At 42.5% G+C, this 20,906-nt stretch overlaps 1 protein-coding gene across 2 annotated transcripts in view; it reads right to left on the bottom strand.

The window, feature by feature from the left end:
* Nucleotides 1-502: 502 nt before the first annotated feature.
* The window catches only part of SPOP (speckle type BTB/POZ protein), a 73,456-nt gene continuing 53,052 nt past the window's right edge, over nt 503-20,906 (bottom strand). For both annotated transcript variants that reach the window (XM_024573453.4, XM_045182201.2), the window contains 7 exons: nt 19,734-19,885; nt 19,485-19,612; nt 12,838-13,015; nt 7,532-7,587; nt 6,722-6,844; nt 3,216-3,358; nt 503-1,764 (listed from right to left, as the gene is read on the bottom strand). In XM_024573453.4, coding sequence (XP_024429221.2) covers nt 1,620-1,764; nt 3,216-3,358; nt 6,722-6,844; nt 7,532-7,587; nt 12,838-13,015; nt 19,485-19,612; nt 19,734-19,885 — 925 coding nt within the window. In that variant the 3' untranslated portion in view covers nt 503-1,619. The remainder of the gene's footprint in view (nt 1,765-3,215; nt 3,359-6,721; nt 6,845-7,531; nt 7,588-12,837; nt 13,016-19,484; nt 19,613-19,733; nt 19,886-20,906) is intronic.

Below are 20,906 nucleotides of genomic sequence, written 5' to 3'. Positions count from 1 at the left end.
ACCATCCTGTCCCCCGCTGCTGTGCGAAAGGCAGAGGGGGCCAGGGCATTCTTGTGAGCTCACTGGGGATTCAGACATCACCTTTTCTGAAGACACATCGAGTCAGTGACAGACCCAGTCAGAGATGATAACGTCCCTTTATTTAATCTCCACACCCATGTCCGCTTGATGGTTTCCACTTCATTAGGAAGGACACTGAGAGTAGGTCTTAAAACACGTCGGGTCCGGAGAGCCCACTCTCACTACCTGCCTCGGCAGAGGCGGGAGTCTGACCCGCAGTAGAATGTGGGCTGTGATGTAATCAGGAAGGACAAGGGACTGGCAGCTGCCGGTGGCTCACCAAGGAAGCCTGAGATCAGGGAGATGCATAAGTCCCCGCTGCTCAGATATTTCAAACCAAATCTCTGCCAGCTGAAGGATCAAACGAGGCCTTCAAAATCCCTTAAGGAACTCAGACCCAACAGACAAATCAGATGGGTGAAACAAAAGACGAGAGATACCACACAGTACAAAATAGTCATTATTTATATTTTCAAAAAGAAAAAAAATTAACATTTGGAACTTCTCCCCCGTAGGAAGAGGGGTGAACTGGAAGGAACAGAACTGGCTCCTACGCAAGCGCAGGTACGAACAGCTGAGCAATCGGGGCTGGGATTTTTTTCACACAGCATTAATAATAAAATTTCCTTTTCTCTTCTTTTTTGTCTTGGGTTTTGTTTTGTTTTGTTTTGTTTTTTTAGAAAAGGGAGTGGGGGAGGAACAAGAAATAAAATCAGAGAAAAATGCCAAAAAACATTTTCCACAATATCTAAAAACAGAGAACCATAGTCTTGTCAAGACAGTATGAATTCTGGGTGAATTATTTTTTTTCCAGTTTTCAACACTAATAAAGATTTTCTGCAAAAGCCACCACATCAGAACACTCATCTTCCAGATCAAATAACCTCCTTCCCCTTTCGCCTTCACTCGTCACTTTTCATAAAGGGACAAAAGGATATACTCTGTTCCTGCGAACAGTAAGTGCTACCAACCAGAGAGCTCTTCTGATACTTGTAGGGCGGTGAGGAGTTTTTCACAAATATCCAAGTTTTAGCACAGTTGGAGGGACTGAAACTTCTGTCAATATAAATAGTACTGGAATCCACAAACTGATTTTTGAGAAATTTTGCAAAAACCCTTTCTTCTTTCCTTTTCTTTCCCCTTGTCTTAAAACTAAATGTCCTTCTTTCTTTTTCCTCTTTGCTCCAGGCACCTGACGGTGTGTTGTTCTGCTCAGTCAGATGCAGACAGGTTTCTCCAAGTACCACACCGCTAGGGTGTCCTCAGGGCCAGCGCCTAAACCGAAGCCCCCACGGGACCAAACTCGGCCAGGCCAAAGGGGACACAGTGACACAGCAACAGGGTTTTCATTAGGTTGAACAGCCCCGAGTCCCTGGCCCTTCCCTCCCCCCGTTTCCCCCAAGTTTATTTAGTGCTGTTTTAAAAGTCTGGGGCCACAGTGCAGTCTCCCCCACAGCAGAGTGAAAGCTCCACAGACTGCGCTGTCTACCTGGTGGTCAGTGGCAGCAACAGTGGCTGCTGCTTCTGGAAAATAAACGGAGTCTCATAACAGCAGGATCTTAGGACTGCTTCAGGCGCTTGCGTGGGGGTCCCAGAAAGGGGCACTGTGCTGAAGCCAGAGAGCGGTACGCCTCAGCCACCAAGTGGGGGTGTGACACCACCATGGACTTCCACCCGGACGTCTCCAATACATCTGAGGCATGACTAGGAGAAATGTGGAGAGCTGGGTTACCAAACGAGCGAGTGAAGAATAATTAAACAGCCACCTAGACAGCCTAATTTCCCAGAGTTTGCAAGAAACACTCAAAAAGAAAACCTTTAATATGCAAAAGAATTTGCTTGTTTATACAGTGCGCAGAAAGCTGACCAGATTGTGGCTGTTGAACTCTGAAAACTAGGACTTTGTACCACCGTCTTATCAACTTCAAGGTGGAGTGCTCCTCAGGCTCCACGCTCTTTATGTTGCTAATGAAGGGACAGCTCCGAGCTTCCTTCCGGCTTTGCCATTTACTAGTGCCCTAACTAACCACGGAGCAGATCAGAGCCTGGGGCATATCTGATTATAAAAAAGAAAGGGGTGCTAACCGCACTTCACCCAACAGTTAAATCTACAAAGCATCAAGAACCTCCCCAGCACAGAATGAGCACTCACTAGGACCCACATTTGGTGGTCTCCTCCCTCTTTTGCTTCAATAGATAACTCCTTGAAAATAATTGTACAGCCCTGGCTGGCGTGGCTCAGTGGATTGAGCACTGGCCTGCAGACCGAAAGGCTCCCTGTCAGGCACATGGCTGGGTTGCAGACCAGGTTCCTGGTGGGGGGCGTGCGAGAGGCAACCAACTGATGCATCTCTCATGTGTGGATGTCTCTCTCCCCCTCCTTTTCCCTCCCTCTATAAATAAATACATAAAATCTTCAAATAATCATACAAACAGACTTAGAGGACACTGCTTCCTGTTTGGGGGCCCTTCTATGTTGAAATGTGCACTGTCCACCCGGCACCCTCTCAGACCCGCCTCACTCCAGCAGTGGGGTCGGGAGGGCTGTTTAAGGCCTGCACCTCCACCTCAGGCTCTCTCCAACTTTTGCCTCCCAGCGGGCAGAGGGGTAGAACATGCCCCACGGAGAATTATTTCCGAATGTGATATGGCCAGGTCACTCGTCATTTAAGCTTGAAGGAACAGGTCCACTGGAATGAACGTTTCTTTCTCAAAACTGTATTTAACAACCTCATTTGCTGATGGTCCCTTCTCTTTTCCTCATCCCACGACGAACCACTAGATATACTTTACTAACTCATAAAAACACACTTCCGCTCTCCCCGAGATCTACATGCCTTTTATCAAGCCAGTGCATATGAAGGAAAGATGCTATCATTTGGGGTACTCAGCTTTTTCTGGCCAGCAAGTTATCGTTTTCATCAATTCTGATCACTACAATGAAGTAAAACTCTTCACTCAGCAATCAAATTAGACCCATGAAGGCAAAACCATCTTCCACACTGTCAAGATGAAGGGAAAGATGAAAATTCTATACTTACTCCTAAAAGGTTAATGAAGCTTCTCGTCTATTTTACTCACTAATTCAAAGTCTTTCTCATTTCTCCAGCTATCCCAACTACCCTGAAAGGTGAACTTTGAAGATGCCAACTCACTAGTTGATGAAATCCACTGCCTGAGTTTTCAATTGATCTGCGCTGTGGAGGTCAGCCAAGATGAGAATTTCTGCGGCGTTCTCCACGGAGAGGTTACTGCAGAGGGCATCCTCACACATGACCTTCAGACGCTCCAGGGCATACTGGAAAACACGGGCACCACGTCAGCGCAGGCATGGCTCTGGGCCGAGCGCTACCGAGGTTGTTTTCTGCAGCTGCGCCTCGTGTAGCGGACACCCGAACAAAGCCGCAGGCTGTGAGAAGGCTGCTACTACTACAGTTACAAACACAACCACACTCTGAAGGCTGAAACGAAGACAGCTGGAATAACCTGCATACCTACCACCCCAGTTCTACAGTCTACCGATGAGAAAAACGGCAATCATGAAGGAGACCCACATCCTCACGTGTACCCTGTCCCAACTCACGTGTCCCCTGTGATTAAAGCGTTTCTACCACTACTCTGCTTCTAGTCACCAAGGACATTACATTTTAAATTTCTGCAGTCTTTTTGTTTAGAGCCAGACTAGAGTGAAGCACAGTCCTGTCTACTTAAGCACTGTCACTAGCCCGGCAGGGCCGCCCAACTGGACCATCAGGCTGTGGAAAGGAGCCCTGCCGTGACATTCACCAGCACCTCTGCCACCAACTGTTCCTGAATGAGGGTCAACCGAGGCCACCTTTCAAACAGAGATGAGTAAATGGAGCCCTATTTTACTGGGGTTGAGGTTAAGATTCTCAGGGTAAGAGAACAAAGCAACAGAGACCCTGGATCCGGTTGCAGTCTGAACACTGCCTATCTTCCAAGTGAAGGGTATAAAGGCTTTGGAAATGAAAGTCTAGGTTAATCCTGAAAGTCTAGGCACATCTGATTTAGCTGATTTGTTCCCATGCGCCTGTACTCCTTGCTCTCAAATATGAGATTATGAACTTACTAAGGAACTTCAGGGACAGAAGGAGGAAGGGATAAAAGAAGGCCCAAAATAAAAAGTCGTTGATCAGGTCACAGGAAAGGGGTTTGACTGAGGGTATCTGGTCTCCACACAGGTCCCATCTAAGGGGCCTGGAACTCAGTGACACGGCAGTCCCCCCGGCTGAGTCACGGCTATCAAACCAGGACAACTTTACTTTCATCACTCCTGCGTGAGGAGGCATATCTGCTGGCGCTTGACCTCCTGCAGCAAAAAGAGAGTTTTATTGGTTTTGGTGCAGCTTTAATTTTTTACATTTGAGTAACTGAAAAACAGGAATGACACTAGACAAGCAAGAAATTAGGTTTTTGTTTTAAGGGCTGGAAAAGGTTGAGTAAATGTTCAGTTTTACACTGTGCTGCACAGAACACTCTTCTTGCCCTTTCTCAATTCATTCTTTTAAAAGGACTTTGACTGTGAATAGCTCTGATCCCTACTGCACAATTAGACAAAAGTAGCCACTCTTGTCCCTTGGGAGACAAAGTTTTTTCTTAATTATACTTCTGAAAAACCTGCCTGATGGCAGTACTTACCCGAGAGATTGAAACTGTGTCTCCCAGGCCTGGCCAATGTGTTTTGTTTTGTTTTTGGTCTAATTACACATGTTCCCAGGAGACTGGAAAAGCTCAGAAGAAGCTGTTTCAGCCTGTAGGGTAAATTCTAGATGTTTAGATCCTTCCATGAAAGATTTCTTATTCTGTTTTCCTGAATCTCACAAGGAGGTATAAAGGTAAAAATGTTTCAAATAAGCTTGGAGCAAAGAGTATGTTAAGGGGAGATTTTGAAAACACACCCTTCAGTTACTTCTCATTCATAAATTTATACAAAGCACTGCTGTGATTCAACCGCTTTATCTTTTAAAATCACAAGTTCACACACTGCACTGAAAATACCATCCCTGGAGTGTGGGTTCAGGCCGATCCCCATGCTCCAAGCACCCCCAGTAGGTTCCCAGTAGGTTCCCCGGCTGAGGAGCAGAGATTTAAACCAGGGCCACAGACTGTCTCACTGTGGCTCTGAGGTTACAACTCAGCCTCAGTGCTTCCACACCTGATCTTAACCAAAGGCCCAGAGCTCACAGGATCTATTTTCTTACTGTCTCCACTGGAAGCAAGTTCGCTCTGGTCAGAACTGAGCTAGACTGGAAGGGCGTGAGGTGTCTGTATTGCTTAGCTATGCTAACCAAGTCTTGAAAGGTGGAGGGTATGGTTATTATTCAATCCTTTTCATCTGTAGCACTGATGGGGTTTTACATGCCTTATCCTCTACAAGTGCTCCGTAAAGCAGATCGATAAAGATAAAACACCCACTGCAAACATAGGCACCTTCTTCTGTCCTCAGGGATGCAAAGGAAGGTGAAAGGAGACTACTCCCCCGGGGCAAACCCTGAAAGGCTCTGTGCCCTTACATAAGAGCCAGCTTTGGGGTGCTGTGGCCTCAAGGCAGAAAGAGGAGGCCCTTCCAGCAGAGGACCACCTCTCTCACAGGGTCTACTAGTGGTCAGGTTCAAGCCCTCTGACACCCTTGCCTCTGCCCCCCTTCCCAATACAAGAAAAGCTTCCACAGGGTGAACGGTAATCACACCTGCCTCCACCCCCCTCGAGTTTCCTCAGGCCACAGGGCCATGGGGGGCAGGTCACTGAGCTCTCTTAATGTATTTACACAATGAAAGTCAGTTTTCTAAGGTGTGTTTTGGGGAGCACGAATCGCAGGGGTGATCCTTGAGGAAAAGAATTCCAGGGTTAACTAAATTGAAGAAATGCTATCATATTCGCTCCAGAGAACTCAGGGCCCGCCCAACACACTGAAGGTTCTGAGAAACGCTGCACTGAGACAGCAGCACACGGCCCCACGTGACTGGCCGAGACCCAGAGTCTCGTTAACCACCCCCCAGGCTTCCGTGGGGGTCACCGGCACGTTGTTGTAGGCGGCCACCACATTTCCTTGCTGAGATCCACGTTTTTGTTTTCACACCTTTTCTCAAATCAAAATGCATCTTATAATCCAAGTATATGTTTACTGTGGTAATATCTCTTTTTTCCCAAAGAGCTTTAATCATCTTATAATTCTGAATATCTCAATAACTACTTACGGGAAAGTTAAAAATGCTAACCAGTACACTGGGTAAGAGATTATTCTCTTATTGAAAAAGTTTAAATAAAAGTTAATGCACTCAAGAACATTTTATAAATAATAAAGCCAAGTTATAAATGATAAATCCAAATGTTAGTATTACCTGTGTCTTTAGTATCACTATGGTTAAATTCGAGATGGGAAGAGAGGTAAACGGCAAACTCACTCTTCTTTTCCATAGGCATGGTGACCATATAATTAAGCATTCAAACCAGTATACTTTTGAAAGTAAAAAGGATGCTATCAATAACTGTACTGTAACACAAGTGTGAACCAGGACTGTCCAGCCAAACTAATACGTAAGCTCATCTTACCTGCAATGCAGCATAGCAGCCCAGTCGTAAAACTCAAGAGGTCACAGAAACTCCTAGTTTTGTGATTATTTTTCTATTCCTATCTCACCTTGTCAGCAGCTGCCAGCAAATCATCAGCCATTTTGTCCAGGTTCGGAGCCTTCCCCGTGTAAATGAAGCACATCATTTCCTTAAAGACTTCAGGCTCCACATCATTGATTTCAACCCGATTCTGTGTCAGAAAAACCGGAGGTGAGAAACATTCCAACAGAATAAAATCCCTAAACAACTTTCTTCTTCTTTTTTAAAATCCTCATCCATGGATATGTTTATTGATTTTAGAGAGAGAGGAAAGGAGCGAGGGAGGAGAGAGGGGGACAAACATGAATGTGGATGAGAAACATCGACTGGTTTGCCTCCCGGTGGTGTATGGGACAATGCTCCAACCAACCAACCGAGCAACCCGGCCAAGGCTCTAAACCCTTCTCATTTTAAGCACAGGTGAGGAGAGAAGCTTGTATCATTTAAAACCTAGTATGAATGGAAAATTGCTCTTTGTTGTATTTGATTATAATAGCCTTTCTCCATCACATGTACCACCTTTATTTTCTCAAATACAACAGCAAGACAACTACAGCTTTCATTTTCACCTTTCTTTTCTCCTGAGTAGAAACACATGTCTACTACCCTCACCCTCAAAAGTCTGGATGATCTGCCTGGGATCGAGTGAGTCTGTTTTCCCTAAAACCCTTCTGGACCACCTCTCTGCTCTCAGAAAGTGTCTATTCAGGGAATTTGTACTCCATTTCAGTAACACAGTAAGAAAAAATAATTAGAAAAATAAATCTTCTGCCAGATTGGAAAAATCATCTGAATCTAGTCACCTAGCTAAAAGACATGCTTTTATCCCAACACATACCTTTTTGCTCTCCTCCATTTCGTGTTCGAACATGGCACTAAACACTGGAGAACGGGCTAGAAAGGAAAAGGCAACAGACACGGGCACGGTTACCACACTGGAATCCCCTGGTTCTTCTGTTACGTAGAAGAGATCATTTTCTTTCCTGTTGCACTGGTACAGGAAAGGGTCTTAGCCTCAAATTATACCAGAATTATAAAACTCCTTCTTACATTATACCAATAAGTGAATAATTGTAATACATAGGGGAAAAAAATGCTTTCAAAATAATTTATTAGCTCGATCCCAACCATTCACATTTTAGGGAAATTACTCCAATTACCTATATTGGATGATACTGATATTCTCTGGGTAGATTTTGGGGTTCGAATGGAAGGTCCCTCGGGATTGAAGCAGGATGTTCTGATACCCAGATTTTTGCCTGGAACAATGACACCTACTTCTCCCACTTTCAGAGACTACACAGCAAGGAGGTCAAGGACAGCGCTGAACAGCACCGACTAACACGATGAAGTGCAGGCTTGTTTATGGCAAGTGTTCTGTTCCTTCAAGGCTCGTTCTCAACAGAGATGACAACAGCTCAAAGAGGAACAACACACCTCAGATATTATAATCAGTTGTGGCCCTTCAAAGCTCCACCCTAAGAAAATCTAATTCCTAAGAAAACCTTATTCCTTAGTATTTAATGTCTCTCATTAGGGATAATTTAATTTTTTCCTTTAGGGGTAGGAATAATGAAAAAAAAATAATACCCAATTCTAGTCTAATGAACACATAAATAATAAGTAAACTTAATTTTAACCATGAAAGTTAAGGTGGCTAAGAACTCAAATTTTATCACGTTGTCCAATAAATCAGGGATTTTGGTCTGAGTCGAGACTACCAATCTCTACCTGAAAGAGGAAGAACAGACGGAATACAGAGCGGACTCCGAGCTAACAGGTAACTGGACGTCTGACCTACAGTACGTCAGGAAAGACTAGTTGTAGATCTGCCATTTTTAACCACGTGATCTTGGGCAAATCACTTAATTCTCTGAGCCTCAATGTTTTAATCTATTTCAAAGCATATTAATTCTCATTGTTCTTATCTCAGAAGGTCTATAGACTAAAAGGTACTACATAAATACATTACAGAAGCTGAAGACTAAAGGGCTGGTGCTTTTAATAAAGAGGGAAGGGTCCAAAGCAGTGATATTCTAGAGGTCTATAGTGGACAGACAGAAGCTGATGTTATGAGAACAAATAAAATCACCTGGGAGAATAAGCAGAGTGAACACAGGGCTGACGGGTGAAGAAGAGGAAGGCCCTACAGTAGAAGTAGCAAGAAACCCAGAAGAAAACTAGGAGAAAGAAGTCAAATAATATTTGAACTAAAGAGTCCCTCAAATTTAAGAACTAGCAGGTCATACAACTTTGGAAAACTGCTTTCACTGCATGAAGGTGAACTGAGGGTAAGTGGGAGGAAAGAAATAGAGACAGTGAATGCACTAACTTAAGAAACTTAGCTCTAAAATAAAAGAGAAAGAAAAAGTAGAGGGAGAAGCCCGAGCCTGTTTCAGGCTGAGGGTAAAGAGGCAATAAGAGAAAGAGACGGTGAAGACACTAGACAACAGGGAGTATGTGACAGAGGAAGGCTTCTGAGATGGCAGAATGGATGGGGTAGGAAACAGACGTAGAAAGTACAGTCTGCTGTGGACAAAGGAAGAACACACCTACCACTGAGAATGCAGGGAAAGTGCAGGAAGGCGAGAGGCAAGAGCTAAAGGAAAGGGCCTCAATCTTCTCTTGGAAGAAGTAGCAAGGTCATCTTTTAGGAGCTGCATATTAAAGGAGAATGGTAAAGGTTTGAAGTACCTATTGTTGAGAAAACAAAAGGGAGCCAGCTAATTGCAAAAAGAGTTTTTGGCAGTGCCAAGGGACTGAGTATGTAATCATTAACTTAAGAGCTGGACTTTCTTTTTTTAAATTGTATTTTATTGATTATGATATTACAGTTGTCTCAATTCTACCCCCTTTCCCCCTCCACCCAGGACACCCCACTCCCTCTATCTCCACACCATACCATGTGTGTAAACTCTTTGGCCACTCCCTTCCCTATACTGTACTTCACATACCCATGGCTGTACTGTAACTGCCTATTTGAACTTCTTAATCCCCTCACCTCCTCACCCATTCCCCTACACCTGCCTCCCATCTGGCAACTATCAAAACGCTCTCTGTATCCATGATTCTGTCTCTGTTCTTCTTTGCTTAGTTTGTTTTTTAGATTCAATTGTTGATAGATATGTATTTTTTGTCACTTTATTGTTAACAGTTTTAATCTTCTTTTTCTTAAATAAGTCCCTTTAACATTTCATATAATAATGGTTGGGTGATAATGAATTCCTTTAGTTTTTTTCTTGTCCAGGAAGCTCTTTATCTGCCCTTAGATTCTAAATGATATCTTTGCTGGATAGAGCAATCTTGGCTATATATAGGTGCCTGCTTTTTGTGACTCTATTTCTTGCCAATCCCTTCTAGCCTACAAAATTTCTTTTGAGAAATCAGCTGACAGTCTTACAGGAACTCCACTGTAGGTAACTAACTGCTTTTCTCTTGCTGCTTTTAAGATTCTCTCTTTATCTTTAACCTTTGGCATTTTAATTATGATGTGTCTTGGAGTGGGTCTCTTTGCATCCATCTTGTGTGGGGCTCTCTGTGCTTCCTGGACTTACAGGCCTATCTCCTTCACCAAATTAGGGAAGTTTTCTTTCACTATTATTTCAAATAGATTTCCGATTTCTAGCTCTTCCTATTCTCCTTCTGGCACCCCTATGATGCAAATGTTGGAATGCTTAAAGTTGTTCCAGAGGCTGCTTATACTCCTCATCTTTTTGGATTCTTTTTTTCTTCTTGTTGTTCTGATTGGTTGTTTTCAGCTTCCTTATGTTCCAAACCACTGATCTGATTCTCGGCTTTATCCACTCTACTGTTGTTTCCCTGTAAACTGTTCTTTTATTTCTATTAGTGTATCCTTCATTTCTAACTGGATGTTTTTAGTGCCGTTGAGGTCCCCACTAAGTTCCTTGAGCATCCTTATAACCAGTGTTTTGAACTCTGTATCTGATATATTGCTTATCTCTATTCCATTTAGTTGTTTTTCTGGAGTTTTGATCTTTCATTTGGGCCATGTTTCTTTGTCTCATTTTGGCAGCCTCCCTGTGTTTGTTTCTATGTATTAGGTAGAGCTACGTTGAGTCTGTGTCTTGGTAGTGTGGCCTAATGTAGTAGGTGTCCTGTGGGGTCCAGTGGCACAACCTCCCCTTATCTCCCAAGCTGAGTACTCAAGGTATACCCTTTGTGTGGGCTGAGTACATGCTCCTCTTGTAGCTGAGCCTTGATGGCTGTTGGCAGGTCAATGGGAGGGATGTACCCAGGCCAGTCAGCTGCAAGGACTGGCTGTGACCACTGACCACCACCCTCTGCCCTCTGTGAAGGATCAGCTGTTTGGCAGCAGGATGGTGGTGCTCTGATGTGGTCCAAAGCCGTCCACTGGGTGAACAGGCTCTGGGGTTTCCTGGGTGGTGGAGGGCAAGGTCAGCCCTCACCTGTGCTTTGCCCAGGGCCATTCTGCCTGGGGTATAAAGCAATCTGAGAAGGCTGCTACTTGTGCTGGGCTTGGAGATTCCCAAGTGAAGCCAAGCTGTGAATCTAGGCTGGCTGCTGCTAGTGCCAGGCCTGGGACCACTTACCAAGAGCTATAGGGGCTGGGTGCTTACTTGGCTAGCTGTTGCTTGTTTGATAGGATTTAGGAAATTGTGAGGCAGGGGCCAACACCAGTCATTCATATGTACATGTCAGGGTTAACAGTTTGGGTGGGCACATAAGCTAGGTGAGATACAATCTCAAGAGATCTTCAGGGCAGGGCAAACAGTTTTAGACAGGTTGATGGAGTCTCAGATATGGCACCCACCTGCCAGATCTATGGCTCTGTGGCAGGGAGGGCTCAGAAAAGGAACAATAGCCTTTGCCCACCTTTTTCTCTTGGTGAAAGCTGTCGCTCAGCTGCCACCTTGAAGCCAGACACTTCAATTCCTTCCTGTATGCCACTGGTGCCTTTCAAGCTGCTACCCTGGTGATGGAGCTCAGACGGAGTGAGTCCGTGTGTGGGCTCTTGAAGAGGAAACGCTTGGGACTCCTGTAGTTTTTTCCACTGAATCAATCTCTGCTCATTTTTGCAGCCAGAAGTTATGGGACTTATCTTCCTGGCACTGGAACCCTGGGCTGGAAGGCCTGGTATGGGGCTAAGACTCCTCACTCCTGAGATATCCCTCCTGAATTCTTATCCACCACATGTGGTTGTGGGACCAGCCCTTTCTGCAACTCTGCCCCTCTTACCAATCTGGATGGATGTGGTTTCTTTAATTCCGTGACTGTCAGACTACCATTCAGCTTGATTTCTGATGGTTCTGAGTGATGGCTATTCTATATTTTAGTTGTAATTTTAATGTCCTGATGACTTTCTTTAGCAATACATGGTAACATCTAGTTAAGAGAGGTTTTGCCAGATACGTTATTTTAGAACAATGGAGCTGAGGGTCTCGGTAAGAAATTTGTTGCCTGGAGGATCGTGCTATTTTCTTTTATGTCTTACGGCCGAAAGAGAAGTCTGTGGCTAAGTGCCATGCTTCCACGTGAGGTAAAGTCAGTCTTGCCTTATCAGTTCCTCCTCTGTGTCAGGCTTTCTAATCTTAAAGATAATAAAAATTTTAATTATCCCTAGTGAGAAACATTAAATACTAAGGAGTAAGATTTTTGTTCAGTGGGGTTGAGCTTTCAAGGGCCACAAATGATAGAGTAAGCCCTGGTCCTCCATGTCACTGGCAATACTCTCATTTTTCTAATGTTTATATGGAAGAAAGGGCTAAGACTTCTGGGGCTGGAGACTTAGCTAGATGTGAATTTTGTCCTGAGTCCAAAATCTTCTCTGTTACACCCTAAATCCCTGTCTAGGGACTAATACTTGGTATCTTAACTTGTGTTTTGACATCTGTTCTTAGATGCAAAATCATTCAATACATATTGTCACCCACTCCTTGAAAACAGTGGCCTAAGACCACTATAGAGAGGAAAAACAGAAATACCATTTTTATGGAGAGTTGCCTTTTTGGTTATGACAAGTAATGTTACCACAATTTTAAAATATACTTAGTTGCAGTTTTTTTGCACTAGTTCAAAAGACTAAAGTTATTCAAAAGGTGATTATGCAGCCACTGTTTTTCCTTGTTTCACCAAAGCTAACGCTCCCCACGAATGGATACTAACCTGCTAAGATAGCTTTGTGAGCCTGGAATTCCTGGCCGGCAACACACAAACAACAGTCTGTGAACCGGGAGTTCTCCCACAGTCCTCCTAACTCATCTGCCAGCCGGCACTCGGGAACCTTCACCATATTCATGGTATTCTGGCCAGAAATGTTGACGGAATCTTGCACCACACTCACCTGTGAAAGATAAGGGAATACAGTCCAAAGCTTTTGTTACCAGGAATTTTCTTCTCAACAGGAAGAGAGATGACTTTCCCCTCACTGATACAGTACATTCAGACACTGATGTCAGTCATATTCTCTTGAAACCGCCTCCACAAATCAAGGCTTCGTCCTGCGGATCAAGTCATCGCCGATCTACCACAATCACACTTAGTCTACACCACCTAAGGAAAATGGGGAGAGAGCCCCACAAATCTCCTTCTCCTCCAACTTCTAACAAGCTCCACCTCCCTTTCCCTGAAAATCTGGACAAAGCCATCAGAGGAAAATTACGGACAGAAACAAATGTTAATCCTCAAGTATTTATATTTACCTTATTCTGCCTTTAAAAAGGTTAAATACAAAGAACTCCTATAGGAACTATCATTTAAATTAAACTCTCTATTTTTTTTAAAGATTTTACTTTATTTTTAGACAGAGGGTAAGGGAGGGAGAAAGAGTGGGAGAGAAACATCAGTGTTTGGTTGCCTCTCATGCGCCCCCAACTGGGAACCTGGCCTGCAACCCAGGCATATGCCCTGACTGGGAATCGAACCAGTGATCCTTTAGATCACAGGCTGGTGCTCAATCCACTGGGCCACACCAGCCAGGGCTAAGTTAAACTCTTTGGAGAGAAAAATCTAGTATATCTAAAAGCACTTTACTTACTTCAATTAGGTCTGGAACTTGAAAATAAAATGCAGCTTCCACAGGGCCTGATAAATAATTGGTACTCCTCACAAATATTAGTTTAATGAAGGACTGGGGTTGGAAGACCACTCTGGTATGGTAACTGAGTGGGTATCACACACCATTTACCCCCTTACTCAGTCATCTGTGACAACGATAGACAAGATGGCTGGCTCCAGCTAGATAGACATGCACTTACAGCTTTGGAACAGAATGATGCGAACAGGTTTAAAGAGGGGTCCAACTTGCCACCATGGCTGCAGCAGCAGCGTGTTTTAACCAGTTGAATTAACAGTTCAGCCTAGATAAAAAAAACCAAGGTAACTTCTAGATGGGTCAGTGAAAGTCAGGTAGGTTTGTTAGCATACCAAATACAAGGATTTGTAAGTCATATAACATTATAAAATAAATCTCAGTGACCAAACTGAAGAAGACACTCAGCAGGTTAGTCTTCTGCCTGACAACCACTACTGGGCTTCAACTCCTGCATCGTATTAGGTTAGAAGTGTTAAACTCAAAGGGGAATTCATACACCTTGAGACTCAGCTGCCCACTCTTGCTACTCCTATGACTTAGAGGAGAAAGGCAGCTTAAGAGCATCCTACATGACCCAAATTTCTTTTAACTTTCAAGATGGAAATCATTTCCTTCAATGCAGTCGTAAACCCCGAGGAAAAGTTAATGCCCCCATCCAAATGCCCTGTAGTTCCTTCTGTGCAGGAGTGCGAAACTTACTATCAGGTCAAGAAATTTACTCATTTGTTTAAAACGAGCTTTAGCAATGAAGCAGCCAAGTTAATCAATTATGAATGTACTCAGCATGAGCAGCACATTTATCAGAGCCAGATTATAGCATTATTTTAACAGCCTGAAACCCAGCACAAACTACCACACAGAGACTCTCTCTTGTCCTATGTAAGATCTCTAATTTGGTTCAGCCATTCTCTCATATTAATACCTTTACTTCTTTGATATAATATCAATAACAAAAGTAGAAGCTGTCTGTTTTCAGCTATAGCTTCAAAATATAGCTGATTACATTTTTTTAAAAAGGAAATGCCCAAGTCAATCCAAGCCAACTTCCTCATAGAGAAAGGCAAGAATCTCTTGGGATGACCAATGAAGGGAATGGAGAATGCTTTTGGCACTAGGTCCTAAGCCTGAATTACACCAGGATGACAGGAGCCAAAAGTCATTAACACTTGATGGCAATTTACTAGACTGGGTAAAATGAATTGGCAAGAGGTAAGGTGCATTTCAAACTCTGGTTACCAGAGGACCCTCCGCTGGTTAGATGCACGCTTGGCAGTGAGCGGGGGCCCAAAACTGTGACTCCTCTCGCAGGGCCAATTCCTCTCTGCAGACACAGACAGGGACCCGGCAGGAAGGAGAATGTACCTTTGCTGTTTAAGCCAGACTTGTTCTGTAAATATATGGATGCCTGCAGTCTCCAGAGCTCTGAATGTCTGGCACCTCTTACCAACATTAAATACGCTTAATTAAAAATAAATTTTAAATGGCATTCACAAATGAGTCTTCAGAGCCCAAACTTTTAACTTAGAAAGGGATTGTTTTTCCTCTGCAAATGATGCTGCTAAAATGAAACCATTTTGAGAAAACCTAAAGATTTTTTTTAATGCCTGTAAAGCTGACTACGGAGACTCATTCAGAATTACGGCTGTGAAGATGACATGACAGTGACATTATGTCGTCTTATAAATGACTATGTGAAAATGTCTCAGGCAGTCTCTGTAACCCTCTGAATTTTAAGTTGTAAAAGGGCCTCACTTTTAAAGTCAATTCCTTTTCTTAAAGAAAATTTCATAGAAGACTAAAGAGTGTGCCAGATATAAGAGATATAAGTGATAATTCTTGTATCATTATCTAAGCATAAAAAGTCAAAATAAAACCAATGGAAATATATTTTTAAATTTTTATGTAATTAGAACAATCGAGGGGAAGAAAGACTCTGCATAGACTGTTCATAGCAGCAGCACTACTTCTAATCAAAAGACTAGCAACACTCTCAATGTCCATCAACAAGAGAATAAATAAACTGTTGTATAGTCACACAACTATTACACAGCACTAACAATGAATGAACTATAAAGTTACCTCCACAGTATAAATTTTAGAAACATTTGAAAAGAGCAAGTCCTAGATGACTACATACATTCTGACACCATTTTTATAAAACTTGAAACCGATCAAATGTAAAAATATATTGTTCAGGCATATAAATAATAAAGAAGCAGATGACAACATACAACTCAAAATAGCTATTCAGTATCTTCTAAGTGGGGAAGACAACAGGTCTAAGGGGACGGGGAGAAACACAGATCAATGCTAAGTACTGGTGATGCTGTTGGGTTGTAGGTTTGCTACATAACCGTATTTTACAACCTATAATAATGTTACATATTAAATCATTTTTGTAGGACAGAAATACTGGCATTTTCATACTGTTCAACTAATATATTCAAATAATCCATTAACAAAATGATAAAAAAGAAAAAATAAATAAATAGACCCACATATTTAAAATTTGGCACAAATCATATTCCCAGGCTATAAAGGGATATTCTATGTTTGAGAAGGAAAGGAATGTTTAAGAGTTAACTATTTCATATTTGCTTATGGTATTTCACATTTCAATTATAATTGCAACATTAAAAAGAAACACTGGAATCTTCTACCTATAAAAGGCATATACAATGAAGATGGAATATATGCATTTTCATTGTTAACAGCTACTTGTTTTCAATATAAAGAAGTGGAGAGACGTGTCAACAGAAGCTAAAATATTTCAAGAAGATTTTCTACGGTCCAAATTATTAAAAGAGAAAATTAAAAAGTGTAAAGCTTTCATGACTCTGTTCCATTACCAAAATAAATACTCTGTTAAGAAAACTCGGTAGAGCCCACGTTTCCCTGCGTGAATGGCATCTGGCTCCACTCAGCGTGGCCCAGCAGACCGGAGACAGAAAGTGGAAAGCTTACACTAATTCACCGCACAGCATTAGGAAAAAATTACCTGACCTCCCCAGGCACTGCTTCTCTCCCCAGCAACATGAAATGAGGACAACAGAACCAACAGTCAGACAATCCTAGCTCAAAGGATTGTGAAAAGAGACGATTCAAGAAATGCTTTGAAAGTGCTTCCAAATACATTAACTAAGCAATGTCAGCTTGGAAGAATCGCCTCATTTCCCAACAGTCAGACAAAAACATCACTAAGAATTGAAAGTGAACCCAGTGTGGCACATTATAAACAAGACCACCCATTTGGCATTTTCAGAGTCTGCAATCTAATCTCATTTAAATATTCATTAACAGTAATACTACTGAAATAAAGCCCAAACAAACAAATGAGTGATTCTCAGTCTTGCACCTTAGGATTCCCTCTTGTGGCCTCTGGGAACATCCAAAAAAACAAATAAATTTATGAACCAACTGTACTTATTGCATCATGACAGGTCAGAAGTGTCTGGGCCAAAGGCTGAGTGAGGAATGGAGCAGGGGAGTATTCATAATCTAAATTTGTATGTGGACATCAACTTCATAAAAGCCTCTAAACCATAAAAAAAACTAACTAAACCAATAATAAATAAAATATAAATATGAACTAAAATAAACTTGTACACATATTTTCCATAGATAAAATGGAGCAACAGGTCACAGGGACAGAACTCGCACCAAAGAGTGACCCAGCTTGGTAAAGCACTAAGAACTCAGATGAGCTGCAGACATTTTAAAACCCCACACATCCAACACACTCCCCCACGCAACAGTCTTGCAATGCTGGATGCTACTAAGTCCACAGAGAGCCTTGGAACAGAAACGAGTCTCACTAGGCACCAGCCCAAGTATGAGAAGCAACACTCAGCACCTGTGGCCAACAGAGAAGTGTGAGAGGAACAGATGGCATACCTGGTCCGATGGTAAGAAACCGATGGCATCAGCAGAACCCAGCAGACGTTTCCCTGTTCAACATCTCCTCATTTCCAAAGTGTCATCTCACTTCCCTTCTAAGTCAGTAAGGCAAATCTAAACTTAACCACAGGATTTCTCCTAAGAGAATTTTATATGGGGAAGTGAAGGGGGAGAGAGCGCCTCAGTCTTCACCACAGGATGAGAGATTGCCAAGTGAGGGCAGGGTAATTGGTTTCCAAATCCAGAATGTCAATACAGGGGTTGGAGATTAGAGGAGGAGGGAAGCGCATGAGGGGAAATTGGATGGACCTGCTGCGGACGTGAAGGTGCTGCAATAAAGGTTACGGCACTGCCTGAAACACCAGGTGCAGTATTTAGAGGACACAGCTTTCTTCGGAGAACAGTTAAGACTGGCTTTCATTTCCAAGAGAAATTAGAATTTTCCACTATTTTAAAATTTTCCTGGAATTTAGGTCTTTAAGATAGGTGAAGATTAAATTGATGGACAGTCTGTATAATATCTGAACTCACACAAAACCACCTGTTGTTTTCATTTCTTACTTGGGCAACTGAGTGTGTAACTAGCTAGATTTACATGGAATTCAAATTTCTAGCTCATCAGACAGAAAGTAACTGCAACAGTTTCTATATTTATCTGGATGTCATTACATTAGTATTTCCTCCTTTTATTTAGAAATTGGAAAGAAGAGAAGGTAGTGTTATGCAAACTGCATTTTATGTATTCAGTGTGGTATTTTAATAAACTAACCTCCAAAACTTCCTAACCACCAGGAACTATTCTGTGGGAATAATCAATGAACTGTGACTCAGAAAAGAAGCGTGTTATTACTGGCCAGGCCTCTTCTACAAAAGGGCAAGATTCCTAAGGGACGCTCTTCCTGGCTGCACAGGTGGTGACATGCCTTTGGAATTGTCATTAACTCATAGGGTGAACCTATTATTGTAGGGAACTTGCCTGCACTCTGCCCATGACAATACAGTGGTCATTCTCATCAAGTGGTGCTGCCCAGGAAGTGGTTCCTTGACCATACGATGTCTAGGAAACACTGACATCTAAGCTGACTGGAGCTTTTACTCATTTATTATACTGTGAGCTTATGAGTATTTACGAATGTACTGATAACAGCATGGAACAACTTACTCATATATACTCATTAAAGAAACCACTTTCCAACCCACTCTCAGTCTGGGAATCTTACTTCAAGGCTTCTCTTGAAAACCTGAGAAAGGCTCTTAGGTGGTGGGTGATAGAAGGACTCTCCCAGCTGACTACATACAGATAACTCTCAGCTAACTGATTTAGCTTTATATAACCTTCACTCTAGAAAAGAGGGTTCTCACCCTCCTATTTCACAATTAGCAAGACAAATGGGAGACATTCAACATCTGATAAGTCATCTAGTTCAAAGAACAGAAAAGAAAAGTGATCTATAGTCAAACACATGTGGACTTCATACTCAAGAAGAAGCCACAAAGTTTAAGAAACAAGTATAACAACATATGTACTTGCTGGCTGTTCTCCCCAGCTTGACATGACAGTCAAGGGCCTTCCACATGCTATCTGAAAGCGCCCACAATGAAAAAGCCAACAGTCTTTGTTTTTAAGGACAGTAACAAGTGGGAAGCTGAGATCCCAAAACCTTGAAACCATGGCGGTTTTCAGTCACATAAATAACAATGGCGCAGCACCACTTCACTTGGGGGTTTTTCCCAACCTCCATCCCTGATATGATATACTTCATCTGCCAGTACTGAACACACCTGGGAATTGCTAGTCCCACAGTGGTGTAGGGGCACTCACCTCACAGAAGAGGGTAAGCTTGTCATCAGGGAGAAGCCCGTTGGCTTCGTCCAAGAGAAAATCTCTGCGGATGAATTTTTTGAAGCCCCAGTCTTTGCCTTGCACAAACCTATACGCCCGTTGACTCTCTGAGGTGGGAAAAAAGTCATATTTAGGGTGATTCAAAAAATCAGATCAAATCTACAACTTGTCAGTGTATGAAGTTGTTGGATGTGAAAACAAAGAATCAACAAAGATGAGAACATTTACCCATAGCTTTGGTTTCTTCTCCCTTGGCATTCAGGATGGAGAATTTGAATTTTGCCCGAACTTCACTCTTTGGACAGCTGACCAGTAACAGGTAAAGTGACAGGTAATCTTTGCTTTCTTCATCTAGCCCTTTTGGGTTTACTCTCAAACACCTGTTCAAAACAGATAGGAAAAAAAAAAGCTGAAAGTATTCATGCCTATAGGCTGGTGAAGTGATAGGAGAGAACCAGAACATCAGAATCAAGAGCGGGAGATGTTTAAAACACAAACCAACCAACCAACCCAGGCTCCATAAGCAGGAAATTCCAATTCAATAGAATGACCACTTAGGAACCCCTTTTCTAGAGCAACCTGAGTCAACTTTTAAAAAATAAATAACAAAAGTAAAGGGACCTTCTAGAATCTGACAACACATCCCTTACATCTCTGTCTCTTTCCTCATTATCTCCCAAGTCCCTCTTTCCCCCTTAAAATATTTAAAAAGTAGGGCTATTGTAATCCTCAATCTCAGAAGAGGCAGTCCCTCATTTTGTTGGGACTGTGGTGAAACCATGAAAAAAACCAAGCCCTTTAATATCCCCCTGGGAGAGAGAAAGTATTCAAGAGAAATATGTGAATAGTACATAATCTTTTAAAGATATTTTATCCCCTGGCTGGTGTGGCTCAGTGATTGATTCACCAGCCTGCGAATCAAAGGGTGGCCGGTTCGATTCCCAGTCAGGACACATGCCTGGGTTGCGGGGCCACGTCCCCAGGGGGTGGTGCATGGGAGGCAACCACACACTGATGTTTCTCTCCCTTTCTTTTTCTCTCCCTTCCCCTGTCTAAAATAAATAAATAAATAAATAAATAAATAAATATTTAAAGATATTTGATCAGTCTGGCAATAATATTATAAGATTAAAATAAAGGAGGCAGTATGGAGGAAGTAGAGATAAAAGTAAACTCCCATTACACAGGTTATAGCTCTATGCTATATAGTCAGAGATGCCAGTCTGTTACCAATGAATCAAAACAAAATTCAGATAGAATTTAATAGGTTCAACCGAGTTAAGTTGTAAATGTCAGCTGAACTGCATGTGGTTCAGATACCGCTTCTACCAGATAGGCCATATGTATCCTTAGGCCTTGCCAATGTTACGACTCCTCTCTCAAACAGGTGGCCCAACCAAT

The sequence above is a fragment of the Desmodus rotundus genome, chromosome 9 (assembly GCF_022682495.2).
Source record: "Desmodus rotundus isolate HL8 chromosome 9, HLdesRot8A.1, whole genome shotgun sequence".
Taxonomy (NCBI): domain Eukaryota; kingdom Metazoa; phylum Chordata; class Mammalia; order Chiroptera; family Phyllostomidae; genus Desmodus; species Desmodus rotundus.
The sequence above is the reverse complement of the archived record's forward strand: the minus strand, read 5'-3'. Positions and strand labels throughout refer to the sequence as shown.